General features: G+C 35.6%; 1 protein-coding gene across 2 annotated transcripts in view; it reads left to right on the forward strand.

Annotated features, from left to right (window-relative positions):
* The window catches only part of LOC149148863 (uncharacterized), a 96,773-nt gene that overhangs the window by 73,993 nt on the left and 3,172 nt on the right, over nt 1-19,608 (forward strand). The window contains exon 3 of one of the 2 annotated variants that reach the window (XM_089440822.1): nt 14,688-14,744. The exons of the other annotated variant lie outside the window; for it this stretch is intronic. Coding sequence (XP_089296948.1) covers nt 14,688-14,744 — 57 coding nt within the window. The remainder of the gene's footprint in view (nt 1-14,687; nt 14,745-19,608) is intronic. 2 annotated transcript variants of the gene reach the window in all.

A 19,608-nucleotide genomic window follows, 5' to 3' on the forward strand; every position in this document is an offset into this window, starting at 1 on the left:
TTACGAGAACAAAACTCTTTATACCATAAAAAATTATTTGTATCTAAATATAAATATGCAATACGTACCTTTTGTAACAGTTGCACATCATGTAGATCAAAATATTTCTCCATTTGTAGTATCCATGTTATGGGATCCTTGCCATCAAACTTCCTCATATCAATATTTGTAATATGGTGAGTCTTAAATCCAATGTTATATTCTATGAAATCATGATTAAAATTTATTTTTTTCTCATCATGAGTTCCTCTACAACCTTTTCTTCATTAGGAGGCCTTTCTTGTAGTAGCTTTGTCCTACCTTCCTTCAAACCTTCCATGTATTTCTTCAAATATTCCATTCCTTTATTCAAATCTACTTCCCTACCATCAATATTAGCTTCCATAGCAATTATAAAAATATTTATCTTAGCTTCGATTGCATTCTTTAAATCATCCATCCAATTTTTCTTATTAGTTGTTTCTATTTTCTTAATTCAAGTCATTCTTTTTCTTACTTTTAGGAGCTCAATCTTGAATCTCTTGTGTCTCTGAAATTTCAGATCTCCAAGGTGTGAAATTGTTACCTGCAGTAGCCCTCTACGTCCTATTTTCAATGCCACTAGTGTGATCGAAATTGGATTCTCCAAGAAAGAGTTATGCCCATTCTCCCAAGGTGACCTGATTATATAATTTTTTAGTATAGTGAACTTGTGCGAAGTGCCACATGTGACTATTTCAACCTTCAGACCTAAAAACAATATAAATAAAAGTATAGTCTGTCCTCTTTCTATAAATTTTTACGAAATTTCAATCTGATGCTCAGAGAGAAAGTTATGACGATTTTACCAAGGTCACATGTTTGGGATGTAATTCAGGAGCCAGTAGAAACCCTAAATATCTTGGATTGTATCTCCGAAAATATAGCAAAACAAGATTTGAAATGTGGGCCCAAGCTCACCACAATTTCAGCTCAAATGAGTTTTAATTTCAGAGTCTCAACCTTTGTAGAAAAAACATTATTGCGAAAATTCCACGATGACTTGTTTGAGATGGAATTATGGAGCTTGAAAAAACCCTAACTTCCTCAAATAATATCTTTGAAAATATAGCGATACAAGATCTAAAATTCAGACCTCAGGTTCAAAATGATTTCGAATCAAATGGGTTTTCTTTTTGGCTTTTGACACTTAGTAGAGAAGAATTTATAGCAAAAATTACACGATGACCTATTTGGAGAAGCGAAACCCTAGAATCCAAAGCTTTGATACCAAATGTTATGAAACCAGCTCACAAAAAAATAGAAAAGATAGATTAAAGAGTTAAGAATCAGCCTCTTCGAGGGAGAAACCTCCTTTACATTACACAAATGAACAATTCTTGGATGATACAAATGACAATACCTTCTTTCTATATATATAAGTCTAAGTGGTCCTAATATAATCAGAGCCTACATAACAATAATATTGTAGGGGCACAAAAATAACAATAGTGGGCTTCTATGGGGCACAATAATACCAACATGGGGACTACATGGGCACAAAATTACCATAAGGGGTTTGCACTGATAACAATAAGGGACTATACTAGTAGTATAGGGACCTAACATTAAGAAAACCTTAGATTTTGAGAGTCTGGGGAGGAAATGTTGACCAGGGCATGGAGTGAGATAACTGACTCATATGGTAGAGCTATAATATCAGTGTATGGGTTGTTTGGGGTTCACCTTCTTCCTCCTCAGGAACTTCATTGGATGGAGCTTCATCGACAGAGCTATTTTTAGTAACGTCGATTTGAAATAATTTTGGTTCCTTGCATTATGTCCTGGGGAGTATTTGTCATCATAGTAGTAGTAGAGTCCTTATTTCCTTCTTTTGGAAATTTTTTTCGGTGATATCTTTTGAACCTTAAGTGTTTGGGTGGGGCCCGCAGCCAGGGTGGGATGTGCTTGTGCTACGAAATTTGGATGATTGGATTGGGAATTTAAATTGACTTCTACCTCAAGGCCTTGTTGTATGCTTCCAACCAAGTAGCTAGGTGATGAATTATGACATGGGCTTAGATGGCTTCCTTTAGGCTACTGATGAAATGTTCCAAGTAAAAGGCATCTCCTAGCCCTCCATTTCTGATGGTCAACTATTCAAAGGTCGTAATATAGTCTTTTACTGTACCTGCTTTCCTGAGCTTAGTGAGATCACCCAGAAAGTGAGATTCCCAATCAAAGTGGTCACAAAGAGCTCCAAGTAAAGAGCTCCCACATGTAGTTTAGTGTCATCTTCCTAGGTATTATTAAGATGTAATATTGTTCCATTTGTACCACCTATACTGTGAACTTAGAGCCATCAAATTTGTACATGTCTAGCTTGAGTGTCCAGTGGCTCAAATATTGGTGACCTCCACAGAAATGAATGTGGTGGCTGGATTCTCCTTCTACGTGTGCATGATCAACACTATTTTATTCCCTCATGGGTTCACAAGATGTCCTCAGGGCTTCCAATATAGCTTTTTTGATGCTATCATTAAAGGGCGCCTGGAAGTCATTGAATTTTTTTCTTGAGGGCATCAAATTTCTCCAAAGCCTTCTCTGTAGCCATAACTAGAGACCTAATACATTGCATATACTATCCCTAGTCATATTTTGAGATTAGTTAAGAGTAGTATGGTTGGAAAGAGGGCAAGCTTGGGAGTCTAGTGATGTGGGTCACTTGAAGTCGCATCAGGAAAATTTTGGGACTGCATGAAAATTTGGGTGCTTATAGATGAAGTCTCTTGATATTATAGGCTAGGTCTCTTGCAAGTGTCTCACGATGGTCCCATTTTTTTTTCTACTTCGAAAGAACTTTTACTACCAGCTAATCAATATTGTGGTGGAAAAATCCAAAATTTTTGATACTGCTAAATATCCTGTGAATATTTAGGCTAGACTGTAGTAACAGGAACCCCAAAGTCTCAGCACTGCAAAATGTTCTGCAACAATCTGATCTAGACTATGGTGCCCAAAACCCTCCCCACACAAAGAGTCTAACCCACACTATGAAAACTCCAACTTTTGAATTTGATCTGTACGGTGATGACATAACCCCAAATATTGGATTTGATTTGTACAACGGTGTCTAAACCCAAACTGCTGGATTTTATCTGAATAAAAAGGTATGGGGAAATCTTCAGATAGCTGAGGTAACTATGGTCATAAAGGAGTGTCAAGTGCTATAGATCATGACATACGTAGGGGTCCAATAATAGTACCCAACCCAATCTTTTAGAGCATGAACTAAGGAGGATTAGTTGTACCCTTAGTCGTACTACCCGACTACCCTATTGTATGTGCGAGTAATCTCCTTGAGTGCTTTTCTAGGTGTACTGTAGTAGAAATAAAGTTAACAACTTGTCTAAGATTAGGTTTTAGGTTACCCTAGGGGGGCTTATAATATACCCAAGGGTGCGTGAAGGTGTAGTCCATGCATGGTTCTCTCTAATGCGCCACTACTCAAATGGTTACTAACAAGGGTTACAAGGGAGTCTGACAAGCATGGCCACCTCTTGTGGTTCCTACATGCATGCCTCCCCAAATTCGCAGGTTTATGTAGTCAACAAAAAATCCTGTGGTTTAAAGATACTCGAACACGTCCCTAGCATAAAAAAAATTCTACCAAAATTGGAGGTACATCTAGCCCTTGAAAGTTCTTTGATACAACTTGTTATGCACTTGACCTGCGAGAATATTTGAATGCCATAAATACGAAACAATATTGCTAGAAACATAGAAATATCACATGAATTGAGACAAGTTGCAAAGATATTTTATTATTCAGAAGTGGAATACAATGTTCGCTTTCCTCTTCGAGGGGGAAACCTCCAACAAAGTAGAGCTCAATTACAATAAAACTCTATGATTATTCCCTTGCTATATAAGACTATTTATAGCTTCATGACATCCAAAACCCTAACTACTAGTGACCCCTTGCATAATACGGGTTAACCACTTTATTTATTAACTATGGCATGTTTATAATTGATTGTGGTCCCTTTTTTTATAATGTGGGTCAACCACTTACACTTATTATTAATGTAGATAACTACTTATGATCTTTATTGATTCAACTAACTAACTATGACTATGACTAGTACCCTTGGGCTTATTACATAAATAAATGGGTTAGGTCTGGGCCTTAACAACAGGCACCAAAACTAAAAAAATGACATTTTTTATTGGCCTTTGTGACATTATGGGCCATACCGACATAATATGTTTCTGCAATTTAGTCATATATGTAGTAGTGAGTGGAGGTATAAAGCTTGTTAGTCAAGGCATGCTACGTTGACAAAATTGGTTATGATTTTGATGCTTAAAGATCGCTTATCAATATGACTCTTCTCATGAGAATGTTTCATTTTTAGAGGATCCTTGTACTGGTTATCTAATTATGAATAAATCCCTAGTTAAGAGGGATTTTTGGAGAATGTAACTAGTTTTAGTCTAATTACTTTTGTACATATGACATTGTACATTTTTGTAAAAAGAATAAAATAAATTATTATTTAACCAAGGGTTTCATGCTCAAATTGATTTTTATTCTAGTTCAAGAATGTTCCTCATGCTTCTAAGGTTTTTCAAGTCAAAAAAGTATTTTTCATAAGTCTTGGAGTGAAGTACCATTTGGAATTTGATAAGAAAGTGAAAATTGATTTTATTTGAGTCAAATGTCATTTTTCTCCATACAAGACCAAGTCAGCCCTATTTCTTCAAGTCGGCCTTGTTTGGGGTAATTCGACCACTTGAGATGTGTATATACAAGGGACATTCGACCTCATTTTAGAGATATCCAAGATAGTTTGATATCTTGTGAAATAAGGAACAAAAAAATCAATGAAAAGGTCAAGAGAAGAAGTCAAAGCAAAAGGAGAAGAAAAGAGAAGTTAAAATGTAGTGAATCTGCCCTAAAAAACCTTACACATGTGACATTTCAAAGATGCAGGAAGGCCAAAAATTTCAAGTTTGTTACATGAGACCCAAATTCTATTCCAGGGGTTGAAATCTGAATTTTTACCAACTTTGGAAGGGTTTGACCATTGTTGAGTTGTGGAGACTTTGAATTGTTGGAAAAGCGTGGAAGGAGGGATTACTTGGGGCTTTTGAGTGGACTTGGTCTTGGTGTTTGGGTTTTGGATTTATCATTTGATCTAATTCTATAAGAAGAGAATAAGTTTTTTTTGGATTTTCCCCTTGGAGGGGTTTTTCCTTGCCTTGGAGCGTGTCATCACTCCAATATTTCTCTAGAGTTGTTAAAAAATAAATGATTAGAGGTAACCAAAAACCTACTTTGGAGATTAGGATCTAACCTTCCTAATTCTCAGAGAGGGCTCTCTCTTTATGATTTAACTTTGTTTTAGTTATTTGATTTTAGGCTAGTTATTATTGTACTTGGGTTTTGATTTGGATTTGCTAGTGAGATCACTGACTTAGATGGGTAGAGGGATGTCTCTTACCATTGGGCTATGGGGTCAAGTGTCAAGACAAACAGGACTGGAGAAAGTTCTAAAACTAGTGTCTACAGGGAAAGGTAGCTAAGTAATTTTAGGTCTTAAGGATGGAATGATGTTCATTTCAATCGGATCCAAGGAGAAATTAAGGGTTCCTTAGGCCAGATAATGAAAGAAGTGAAAGAGGTCAACCAGGATGGGAGAGAAATTAAGGATTCTCGGATCGGGATATCAGAAGGAAACATAGAAATGATCAACTATTCAAAACAAAGCGTACTTAAACAAATTCTGAGATAAATTTCCAGTTAATACATTCAATTTAGATAACATGTAATTTTGTGTAATACATAAGAAGATAACAAATTTGACAAAGAAAATACTTCACTTTAATAGCTCAACACATGAATCCTGTAATGCAATCTTTTTATTACTCAGTCCAGTCTGCTGAATTGAAAAATTGGTACAATAACCCTCAGATTTCTGATCAATACAACTCTACAAATGTCTAGCAACCCACCTATTACTTCAAAAGCAGAAGTATTTATACAAAATTTAAAAACTGTTTACAATAAATGTTGTCTCTAACAGACAGGACATTTTTAGACTATAGATGAACAAAAAATCTCTAACTGCTGCAGATTAATAGTTTTGGTGGAATGTGTTGTGAAAATGTTGTTGTTGTGGAGCAGGTAGGACGTGGACCCAAATTTATGGCTATATTGGCAGATGAACTAGCAAATGCAAATGTATCTCTCTTTTTGTTAGCAATTCACTCAACTGCTTGCTAATCCTCTGACTTGATAATTTGAGACTTCCCTCCTCTGACTGCTTTGTTGTTTATCATATATATATATATATATATATATATTGAATAATATTTCTAAAATATTTTAAATGAAATTATAAATAAATTTCTGCAAAACCATGTGTTGTTTCCAATCCGTGGTTTTGTTTTCTCTTTTCATGAATTCACAAAACCATGTGTAGTTTTTTTCCTATTAATCCTTCTGATGTAAATTAATTTTATATGTATGTAAATTCCTTTTACCCTTCTAGAATACCTTGATGGTTTTGCAAAACCAAGTATTGATTTGTATGGTTGGAAAAGTATTCTCACTTTACTCTTTTACTTTTACCTACAACATGTTTTTACCGCTGTAAATTGATTTCACCACACCTGTAAATTAATTTCATGTGAAATTTTCACTTTTATTTTATCTGATAAATTCATGGCATCCTTGAATTTTATTTCATGTGTCACTGTAAAACCATTTTACCTTTGAATCTCATTCCGCAACCTTAGTTTTGTAGCTGTATAATTTTACCTCAAGCATGGTTTCACTAGTAGCTCTGAAATATTACCGCATTCTCATATCTTTGTATTTCACTTGAACCTATTCCACCCTATATTCCCATAACATTTATAAGACCTAAAACCAAAACAACTAATGGTTTATTGCACCGCTTTTGAGTGGTAGGTGGTATTTTTTAGAGGACGCGATATAACGTGGGGCTTCCACGTAGTTAAAAGATGGGCTGGGAAAACCACTAATCTCGCGTGCTTTTTGAGTGTTAAGTGTTGAATGAGCTGAGTGAGCATATGAAATTTTAACCATTCGCAAATAAAAGTGGTGGGTCATTGGTTGACTTTGCAGGGGGAAGAGGTAGTATAGAATTGGGTGGAGAAATTAGTATCATGTCCAAAACTTAATATTAATAGGGTTTGGTGTAGTAAGGGGTAAAAAGAGGGATTTTATACATATATTTGTCATGTTTACTTTATGGGATTTATCTCTGTTTTAACCATTACTGCCTCTGTATAAATGATTTCTTCTTGCTTTGTGGTAACTGTCTTTTCCTTCTCAATAAAGCCTTTGAATACATTTCCTTGTGAATATTGGAGTAAACAAGTTTTGGAACTAGTACCAAAATTGTTTGTCCAAGCTCTCGTTATGCAAATCACCTGCAAAATAAAACAATCATTAATAAATCACAGGTCTGTGGGGAAGGCAATTAATGGCTTTATTGAACTGAGATTTGTGGGGAAGGCAATTAATGGCTTTATTGAACTGAGATTTCTGTGGACGGAGTCTGGACTGTGGATGGCTCAATTCTGTTTGGAAAAGGCCTTTCATTTATTCATTTTAAATATAGGTAAGGGAATGGTGGAATTTCATATTGTAAAAACTATGTGATTTTTCACATTGTGCAGGTGCGATTAGATGGTTTAGTGCAAAACAATGGATGATAGGGCTTTCACAGATACATAGTGAAGCAGTTGGAGGAGGTTTTTGGGTGGATGGCTCAATTCTGTTTGGAAAAGGCCTTTCATTTATTCATTTTAAATATAGGTAAGGGAATGGTGGAATTTCATATTGTAAAAACTATGTGATTTTTCACATTGTGCAGGTGCGATTAGATGGTTTAGTGCAAAACAATGGATGATAGGGCTTTCACAGATACATAGTGAAGCAGTTGGAGGAGGCTTTTGGGTAGGAGGAGACAGTTGGAGGTCAGTCTTTTGAGGGGGATTTTTTGGTTTTTAACCAACAATGGTTAAATTTGGGCGCGGGATTAACAAATGAATAGTGGGTGCTTTCATTTTACGTGAGGAGGTGGTTTTATGCAATACCGCACTGCTTTTGGATGGCAGGCGGTATTTTTCGCAAGCACACGATATAACCTGGTGCCACCATGTAGCCAAACAATGCTTGGCAAAAACCGTGAATCTCACGTGCTCTTGGGCCGTTAACTGTCGAACGATGAATCCAAGTGATATAGTTGTGCATTGTCGGATCTAGGGGTGGGAGATCGGAGGGATATCACATGGCGGAGTTGCAAGGGTTGAGTTGGGGTATGGTTAGTGGGGCCCGGGGATTAATAATGTGACGGGTTAGATATAATCAAAGGTTTAGTGAGGGTCAGGGATTTATACAGTGGGGGGTTAATATACATAAAGAGGAAATATAGGTTAGGAGATAACTTAGGAGAAGGGGGTTTAGTGGGTTTTTAAGCGAAAAAAGGGAAATTAATAAGGGGAAAATGATTTCTAAAGGGTAATGTCTAGGGAAAAGTGTGAAATTGAAGGGAAAAAGGTTAAAATGAGGGGAAAGGGTATTTTTACAAGGGAAATGAAAGGGAAGGGTCATAATGAAGGGAAAGTTAGTGAATGAGAAGTAATGAAGGGGTAATGGAGGGAATTAACACATGAGTGAAATGAGGGGAAATTAGTGAATGAGGTGTAGTATTTAGGCCTAAAATCATATAGAACTTTTTAGGGTAAATACCCAAAGTAATACACAATTTTTGTGAATGTCCTCTTTCCTTTGATAGCTCCTCCTGCACATGAAACATAATATTTAAGCATGATGAAGGTGCATTTGAGCTAGCAACCTTGTGCATTCCATAACATCTTCTACCTACCCTTTATTTATCCTATATTTTTCTCTTCATTTATTGGGTGCATTTGAGCTTGCTGACTCTTTATTACTTTTTCTTTTGATAATCAAACTATCTAATTCTAACCTTATAACTTCCAAGAGCTCAGATTAAACTAATGAGCTCCTTATTATTCTCTATCTAACTACTGATCTACCAAGATTAAACAGTTTGGCTAGATCTTTATTTCTCTATTTATCAACATGAAATTTAAATCATGAATGAATCAAGATTAAACTATTTGATCATCATGGATTGTGGCATTTTGACAAGCTACACACAATATTATTTGCAAAAAGTAAACTGAGAGGAGTGGCATTTGAATGTGCACACTTTCATGATCTGTTTTTATCTCTTTTTGGTGGGGTTCATATTTAATATTCCTTTTTGATCTTTGTTTCCTTTTTTCCTTTGATTATCTTTTTAGGACATACCCTCTTTACATTTTTTAACATGGGAAAACATTTGCAGAAAATCAAAGGTATGTACAATATTACAAGACATAACATAGTCAATTCAAAATTCTGATCCCTATTATTATAGGAACTGAACAGTGGCTCCACTTGGGGATGGCATCTCCTTGTGAGATGTAAAGAACATCATCGACTAGTGCCCTGATCCATTGGGCTGATCCCAAGCCTTCACCTGCTTTGTTATATAATCTCTGTGACTAAAAATATTGAACTAAAATCTTAACCTTTTCTGCAAACTGAAATCTGACACATGTTGTATTGAAATCTTATATGAAATAAATTTGCTGCTGAAAAACTGAATTTAATCAAACTAAAATCCTACCTACTTACTCTAATCAGCTGTCCAACTACTGGTTAGCTAAAATGAAACAGACAATGCAACCATTCAAGCATCATATCATTGGTAGATTTTGTTGCTTGTGCTTGTTTGTAATTAAAATTGAATTTCTACAGCCCAATATAACCTTGCCAACAAATGAGAAGATAATGAAATATTGATTTCCTTTATTGACTCTAAAAACTGTACAAAAGGATCTTCCAAAATATATACACTATTGTTCAACTGATTTAAGCAACTGTACAATTGTTCTAGATGGCCTCCATGCCATGAAACTGAAATGTCATTTTTATCTTTATCCCCCTGTAGATTTTCAGACAAGCTTTGTGATGATATTTCTACTGATTGAAATGTTTGACTGATGAAACCTTTATCATCTTGATCCTTAAGCTCATAGTTAGTTAATGAAGAAAAATTCTGATTGCATTCATTATCCAACATATCAGCTATTGGATCTTAAAAAAATTGGAAGGATTGTTGCAACTTATTGCCTATAGGTTTGAATGGAACTTCATAGATTTCTACAAGCTGCTCATCCTTTTCTTTAGAGATTTTATACCACATTTCCTTTAAAAACTGAAATGATTCAAACCATAGTGGTATAGAACTTTCATGTTGTAGGTTTTAACCCCGTACAGAAATTACCTGCATACGAATTCTAAAACACAGAGAATAAACAATGCGAGAGCATAACACATAAAACACATATACACAAAGATTTTCCCCTGGATTCCAAAACTGGGACTACCAGCTTGATTTTTCATTATGTCCCTTTCAATGTTATAATACATATTTATACATGTCGAAGCATCCAATACCATGACCGAAAACCATCGCATCCAATAACATGGACCGAAAACCATCGCGTCCAAAAAACATGTGTGAAAATCATGCACAAAACCATAGGTGGTTCCACCCAACCTAACATAGGGTCCAAAACCAAAATTTTCTGGGGCACTGCTGAAGGTGACCTGTTGACTAGGTAACATGCAGTATCCACCGCCTCTGCCCAAAATTCCTATCCTAACCCGCCACCACTGAGCATGCTTCTTTCCCTTTCCAACAATGTCTTATTCATTCTTTCTGCAACTCCATTTTGCTGAGGTGTATATGGAGTAGTCTTTTTTCATGCTATACCACACTTCTTACAGAATTCTTCAAATTCCTTGCTGCAAAACTCTCCACCATTATCTATCCTCAGCACCTTTATCTTCTTCTCTGTTTGATTTTCCACAAGAGCCTTAAATTATTTAAACCTTTCAAAGGCTTCAGATGTCTTCTTAAGGAAATATATCCATGTATTCCTTGAGAAATCATCTATAAATGATACATAGTACACAAACTTACCCAATGATGGAACCTTCACAGGTCCAAACACATCACTTTGCACAAGTTCTAATATCTATTTCGCCCTCTTACCACCAGAGGGGAAACACACCTGATTCTGCTCCCCATATACACAATTTTCACAAAAAGCATACTCATACCTTCTACCATACCTTTACCATGAAGTATTCGAAGGCCCTTCTCTCCAACATGTCCAAGCCTTTGATGCCACAACATGGTCTGCTCTCCAGAGACCACTAGATTTTCTACTCCACTTTTACGAACCACAAAACTGTTGCACCCATCAATAAACCCATCAATAACAGTGCTACCTTGCAGCTTGTACAGAGTTCCAATTCGAACTCCCCACATCAATACCAATGCTTCCCAAACCATTTTGCAGGTATCCTTCTCGAAAACTATTTTTACACCTGCATCATCTAGCTTGCTTACAGAAATCAGATTTCTAGCCAATGCAGGAATATGCAGAACACCCAGAAGTGTTCTAACCCTTCCACCTTGCAACTTCAACTTTAATTTTCCGCGACCAATGATTCTAGCCTTCCTTTCATCCCCTAAGAAGACATCACCACCATTGTATTTCTCATACTCGCAGAACCACTCTCTATGGAGAGTGAAGTGAAAGGATGCACCTGAGTCAATCCACCATGCCTCATGATCTACATGTGTACTTGAAGAAGCCAAGTACACATCCCCACCTTCATCTGAGGTGGTTTTTGCCTCTGTAGAAGGAGCATCATCAGATCCCTTTCCTTTATCAGGAGCTTTAGATTTATAGTCCCTTTTGTAGTGCCCTTCCTTTCCGCATTTCTAGCACATCACCTTTACAGGTTTTCCTGGAGATTTAGATCTCCCTCTAAATTTAGATCTCCCACTCGATGACTTATTTTTGTTTCTGTTCTGGGACCATCCTTGTACAGACAAGGCATCACCATTCTGGCTCGCCATATTTTTCCATCTCATCTCCTCCATCAGCAAGGATGAGACTATTTCATCCAACTGAAAGGCAGTTGCATTGCTACTTATTGCAATAACCAGACTATCCCACAAATCTGGTAGAGAACACAACAAACTGATGCACTTATCTTCATTTGAAATTTTAATATCAACAGATGCTAACTAACTTACCACAATATTAAATGCGTTCAGATGCTCTATCAATGAGTATCCATCTTTCATCCTCAGGTTATATAGTTTTTTCTGCAGGAACATTTTATTCACCAGAGACTTAGATTGGTACAAAGTCCCTAACTTGTCCCGCAAAGCCATCACTGTAGCTTCGCCTAATACACTCAGCAATACTGAATCTGAGACACACAATCGCATTGTGCTCTTTGCCTTCCGATCCAACTTCTTCCATTCTTCATCGGCCACTCTCGTTGGTTTAGTACCCAGATCTACCGTGATTCACTGATATTTATGCACCAACAGATCCTCCATATTGAGTTTCCACAACTCAAAACTCTGACCATTAAATTTCTCAATCTCTATCTTTCCACTACTCGTCATCTTCTTTCACCACCAGAATCGGTCTCGCAGATCTCCCACTGAACAGGGTCTACCACAGGCCTGAGCGAAACCCCTCAGTAACAAAGGCATCTCCTTGAAACCAAAACTGCTCTGATACCAAATGTAGGTTTTAACCCTGTACAGAAATTACCTGCATGTGAATTCTAAAACACAAAAAATAAACAATGCGAGAGCATAACACATAAAACACATATACACAGAGATTTTCCCCTTGATCCCAAAATCTGGGCTACTAGCTTGATTTTTCATTATGTTCCTTTCAATGTTATAATACATATTTATACATGCCGAAGCATCCAATACCATAGACCAAAAACCATCGCATCCAATACCATGGACCGAAAACCATCGCGTCCAAAAAACATTTGCGAAAATCATGCACAAAGCCATAGGTGGGTCCGCCCAACCTAACATAAGGTCCAAAACCAAAATTTTCCGGGGCGCTGACCCAGACCCCATAAAGTGGGTTTACGGGTACACCTCAAACCCCCTGTGACCCCCACCCCCCACTACACAGTCGACACAACAAAGGGGGGCTTCGTCCTCCCTCTAACCCCCCAGTTAACTACGTCAGCTAGTCGTGGAAAGAATATAACAAAACCCAACACATGTGTCATTTGATTAGGTGTTTCAATGAAATTTGATAACTGTAGTTGTGAAAATGAAGAATCTTGATCAAGAGTTTCATTGTCTTCTTTTTTATCAATAACAATACCAAAAGGCTACTGATGTTTGATTGCTTTAAAGTTTTCTCTGATGAACTGAAATGAAGCAAAACAAAGATGCAAATAACCTTCACTTATTTCCAAATTTTCTGCACTTCCTTCCTCATTCTCATATCTTATATGTATAGGTTGATCACTATATTTAATTTGCTGAAACTGAATTTCCTCATCCTCCAAACTAGTTTCTGATTGCTTTGTAAAGCTAGCTTGAGTTCAAAGAAAATAATTATCATCATACTGATCATACTTAGGCAAATCGTTAAAAGAAGGAATGTCATCAAACATACACATTAAATCAATAGATTCCTCTTCCACATATTGATCTGTAAATCCACTTTCTGATCTATGGTAGTTGGAATTAGCAAGAATTTTTTCATGGCTATCAACCTCTTCTTTTTCTGAAATAAATAGGTCATGTTGATCTTGCACAAAAATTTATCTTGCATGGCTATCTTTTGTATCATGTCCTTTAATTTTCTTACCAAAATGTCAAGTTTTACCTCTGAAATGTTGTTCTTTTCTGCTTCTTCTTTCAACGTTTTCTTTTTAATCAAGACATGAACTTCTACATCTACTGCAATGTTCTGCATATTTTCAAGAGTTGTTGGGTTTCTTTCTCTTAGCTGAAATTATATTTCTGGATCAAATGCTTTTGGATAATGCAAGAGAGCTAAATTAGGAGGAGGTCTTATATTTGTTGGCATTGAATAATAAACTTGATTAAATCTATCAGAAAATTGTTGTATTGTTTCATTTGGTTGTCTTTTCAACTGATTATATTCTTTTATTATCTAAAAGAGATTGAATTTGATTATCCATCTATTAAGGAAAAATTTGAAAAACTGTTGGAAATTTGAGATGCTTGCAATAGGTATATTCTTGAACCAACTCTTCTACTTTGTAAAGAAAGAGCAAAAAGTCTGATTCTAACATCTTCATCAATCTCAAATATGTCTAGATAATTATCAAAGCCTTGAATATGTTTTTGGGTAGTGATACCATTCTCTCCATCAAAATTGGGGAGATATTTGTAATAGTTATCAAGGAAATCATGGAGTATAGGAGGTAACATGAGGGGCTTATATCTATCAGGAACTTTACAAGGTACAAGAATATGTACAGGGATTGTAAGATTAGTCTTGATTGTTTGAGGCTTCTCAATCAGAAAATGATCATCATAAGATTCAGAATAAAGTTTCTCAAATGGATAAGGAGAATATAATATATTTACAATCCTCAAAGGAAAATAATAAAAAATTAATCTAAGATCTTCTCTAAAATACAATATACATTGAAAAAACTTCTTAATGAGAAAAAACATAATGTCTTGGATTGTAATCCAAGTTAAAAGCCTAATATTTCGATATTGTTCTTTCAGGTTCATTCCTCTAGTGGAGTCTTGATTGTGAAATTGATTTGGAGCTGGAGTCGCCAGGTGGATGACTTTAACCTTTGTGTGTCCGATCATTGTCCACCATCATAAATCAAATCTGGTCTTTGTATAATCTTTCTGAAGAAAATGTTCTATTCCCTAGTATGGTCACCAATACGTTATCACTCCAATATTTCTCTAGAGTTGTTAATAATGCTTAGAGGTAACCACAAACCTACTTTGGAAATTATAATCTAGCCTTCCTAATTCTCAGAGAGGGCTCTCTCTTTATGATTTAACTTTGTTTTAGTTATTTGATTTTAGGCTACTGATGATTGTACTTGGGTTTTTATTTGGATTTGGTGGTGAGATCACTGACTTAGATGGGTAGAGGGATGTCTTTTCACATTGGGCTATGGGGTCAAGTGTCAAGACAAACAAGACTGGAGCAAGTTCTAAAACTAGTGTCTACAAGGCAAGGTAGTTGAGTAATTTCAGGTCTTAAGGCTGGAATGAGGAAGTTGGTTTCAATCGGATCCAAGGAGAAATTAAGTTTTCCTTCGGCTGAATAATGAAAGAAGTGAAAGAGGTCAACCGAGATGGGAGAGCAATTAAGGATTCTTAGATCCAGATATCAGAAGAAAGCATAGTAATGATCAACTGTTCAAAACATAGTGTACTTAAACAAATTCTGAGATAAATTTCTAGTTAATTCATTCACTTTAGATAACATGTAATTTTGTGTAATACATAAGAAGATAAAAATTTTGACAAATAAAATACTTCACTGTAATAGCTCAACACATGAATCCTATAATGAAATCTTTTTATTACTCAGTCCAGTCTGCTGACTTGAAAAATTGGTACAATAACCCTCAAATTTCTGATCAATACAACTCTACAAATGTCTAGCAATCCACCTAATACTTCAAAAGCAGAAGTATTTATAAAAAATTTACAAATTTTTTACAATAAATGTTGTCTCTAATAGACAGGACATTTTTCGACTATAGATCAACTAAAAATCTCTAACTGTTGCAGATTAATAGTTCTGTGGATTGTGCTATGCAAATGTTGTTGTTGTGAAAGTGGGAGCAAGTAGGATGTGAACCCAAATTTGTGGTTGTGCTGGCAGATGAACTAGCAGATGCAGATGTATCTCTATTTTTGTTAGTAATTCACTCAACTGCTTGCTGATCCTTTGACTTGATAATTTGAGACTTCCCTGGCTGATGGCTGATCCTATGACTGCTATGTTGTTTTATTATCCATTAGTGTCACAAAATATTTTGGAAAATATAATATATATATATCTATATATATATATATAAATGAAATTTATAATTAAATTTCTACAAAACCATGTGTAGTTTATTCCTATTAATCCTTTCTCTATAAATTCATTTTATCTGTATGTAAATTCCTTTCACCCTTGTAGAATACAAGGATGGTTTTTAAAAACCATGTGTTGATTTATATGGTTGGAAGAGTATTCTCATTTTACTATTTTACTTTTATCTGCAACATGTTTTTACCCCTTAAATTGGTTTCACCACACCTATAAATTAATTTCATGTGAAATTTTCCCTTTTATTTTCTCTAATAAATTCATGGAATCTGTGAATTTTATTTCATGTGTCACTATAAAATCATTTTACCTTTGAATCTCATTCCACAACCTTAGTCTTGTAGCTATATAATTTTACCTCAAGCATGGTTTCACCGGTAGCTCTGAAATATTACCGCATTATCATATCTTTGTATTTCACTTGAACCTAAACCACCCTATATTCCCGTAACATTTATAAGATTTAAAACCAAAATAGTTAATGGTTTATCACACCCTATATTCCCGTAATATTTATAAGATTTAAAACCAAAATAGTTAATGGTTTATCACACTGCTTTGAATGGTAGGTGATATTTTTTCAGAGGACGCGATATAACGTGGGGTTGCCACCTAGTAAAAAGATGGACGAGGAAAAACACTAATCTCTTGTGCTTTTTGAGTGTTAAGTGTTGGATGAGCTGAGCGCGCCATATATAATTTTAACCATTCATTTGTTTTCATGAATCTCAAGGCAAATGAAAATGAAGGGGCATTGGTTGTGATATGGAATTTTAACCATTTATTTGTTTTTCCGAATCTCGAGGCAAATAAAATGAAGGGGATTTAATTCTCAGTGTGGGGTGGGCCATTGGTTGACTTTGCAAGGGGAAGAGGTAGTATACCCTTGCGGGGAGAAATTAATATAAAGTCCAAAACTTTATATTAATAGGGTTTGGTGAAGTAAGGGGTAAAAAGGGGGATTATATATATATATATATATATATATATATATATATCTTTTTCCTTTATGGTATTTATCTCTGTTTTAACCATTACTAACTCTTAGTAAATGATTTCTTCTTGCTTTGTGGTAATTGTCTTTTCCTTTTGAATAAAGCCTTTGAATACATTTGCTTGCGAATCTTGGAATAAACAGGTTTTGGAACTAGTATCAAATTTTTTTGTCCAAGCTCCCGTTATGCTAATCACCAACAAAATAAAAGAATCATTAATAAAGCACAGGTCTGCAGGGAAAGAAATCAATGGCTTTATTGAACTGAGATGTCTGTGGATAGAGTCAAACTGTGGATGGCTCAATTCTGTTTGGAAAAGGCTTTTCATTTATTCATTTTAAACAAAGGTAAGGGCATGGTGGAATTTCATATTGTAAAAACTCTGTGATTTTTCACATTGTGCAGGTGCAGTTAGATGGTTTACCGCACAACAATGGATGATAGGGCTTCCGGGGATACACAGTGAAGCAGTTGGAGGGGGCTTTCGGGCAGGAGGAGACAGTCGGAGGTCGGTCTTCTGAGGGGTCCTTTTTGGTTTTTAACCAACAATGGTTAAATTTGTGCGTGAGATCAATAAAGGAACAGTGGGTGCTTTCATTTTACGCGAGGAGGTGGTTTTATGCAATATCGCATTGCTTTTGGATGGTGGGTGGTACTTTTCGCGAGCACGTGATATAACTTGTTGCCGCCATGTAGCCAAACAATGCTTGGCAAAACCCGCGAATCTCGCTTGCTCTTGGGTCGTTAACTGTCGGACGATGAATCTGCGTGATATAGTTGTGTGCCGTTGGATTCGGGGGTGGGAGATCGAAGGGATATCGCGCGAAAGAGTTGCAAGGGCTGAGTCGGTGTGTGGTTGGCGGGGCCCGAGGATTAATAATGTGGTGGGTTACATATAATGAAAGGTTTAGTGAGGGTCGGGGATTTATACAGTGGGGGGGGTAATATACATAAAGTGGAACTATAGGTTAGGAAATAAGTTAGGGTAAGGGGGTTTAGTGGTTTTTTAAGGGAAAAAAGGGAAATTAATAAGGGGAAAATGATTTCTAAAGGGGAATGTCTAGGGAAAAATCAAAGGGAAAAAGGGTTAAAATGAGGGGAAAGGGTATTTTACAAGGGAAATGAAAGGGAAGGGTCATAATGAAAGGAAAGTTAGTGAATGAGAAGTAATGAAGGGGTAGTGGAGGGAATTTTAGACATGAAGGGGTTGAGTGAAATGAGGGGAAATTAGTGAATGAGCTGTAGTATTTTGGCCTAAAATCATATAGAAATTTTTAGGGTAAATACCCAAAGTAATACACAATTTTTGTGAATGTCCTCTTTCCTTTGATAGTTCCTCCTGCATATGAAACATAATATTTAAGCATGATGAAGGTGCATTTGAGCTAGCAACCTTGTGAATTCCAAAACATCTTCTACCTACCCTTTATTTATCCTAGCATTTTCTCTTCATTTATTGGGTGCAATTGAACTTGCTGGCCCTTTATTCCTTTTTCTTTTGATAAGCAAACTATCTAATTCCAACCTTATAACTTCCAATGGCTCAGATTAAACTGATGAGATCCTTATTATTCTCTACCTAACTACTGATCTACCAAGATTAAAATGTTTGGCTAGATCTTTATTTCTCTATCTATCAACATGAAATTTAAATCATTAATGAATCAAGATTAAACTTTTTGATCATCATGGATTGTGGCATTTCGACAAGCTACACACAATATTATTTGCAAAATGTAAAATGAGAGAAGTGGCATTTGAATGTGCACACTCTCATGATTTATTTTTATCTCTTTTTGGTGGGGTTCATATTTAATATTATTTTTTATAGTTGTTTCTTTTTTTCCTTTGATTATTTTTTTTAGACATACCCTCTTTACATTTTTTAATATGGGAAAACATTTGCAGAAAAGTAAAGGTATGTACAGTATTACAAGACTTAACATAGTCAAATCAAAATTATGATCTCTATTATTATAGGAAACCAACAGAGCGTACTTCTTGTGTCCATTGCCTTTTATGACCTTCATGGTTTACAGTCTTGATAATTGTTTGATGAAAATAATCTAATAAAGAATAATAAGAAGATAATAAAAGTTCACAAGCAATTATTAAGGATAGGAGATTTGTTTTAATAGTTCTCATACTAGATTCTCCAACACCTATAGGGACCAAAGCCAAAGTCATGAGATAAAATAAAATTTTGTTATATCCTGAATCACCTCAACCTTAGATAATATGATCTTTGGGAATTGTGCAGGTAGTTGGGAACAAATTCTCATAGTGACAAGTGTCAAGTTAAAAGAAATCAATAGAAAATTGAGCCATTTCTGTGTTGGGGACACATTCTCCCATTATTTTCTTTCATACTAAGCTATCAAAAATAATTTGGCTATCCATATTGAGTAAGAGAAACATGCCAGAGATTTGAATTGAATCAAAATCTATTATAAGAGTTCATAAAAGAATCCCTAGTATCCAATAATTGATATTTTCTTGGCCAACTTGCACTAGATACATGAAAAATTGGGTTAACTTGAGGGATTGGGATGACAGAGAAGGGATATCCCCTCTTGGGTTGTGT

This window comes from Pinus tabuliformis, chromosome 9 (assembly GCF_031772625.1).
Source record: "Pinus tabuliformis cultivar Carrire ecotype Pingquan chromosome 9, CPIR1, whole genome shotgun sequence".
Classification (NCBI taxonomy): domain Eukaryota; kingdom Viridiplantae; phylum Streptophyta; class Pinopsida; order Pinales; family Pinaceae; genus Pinus; species Pinus tabuliformis.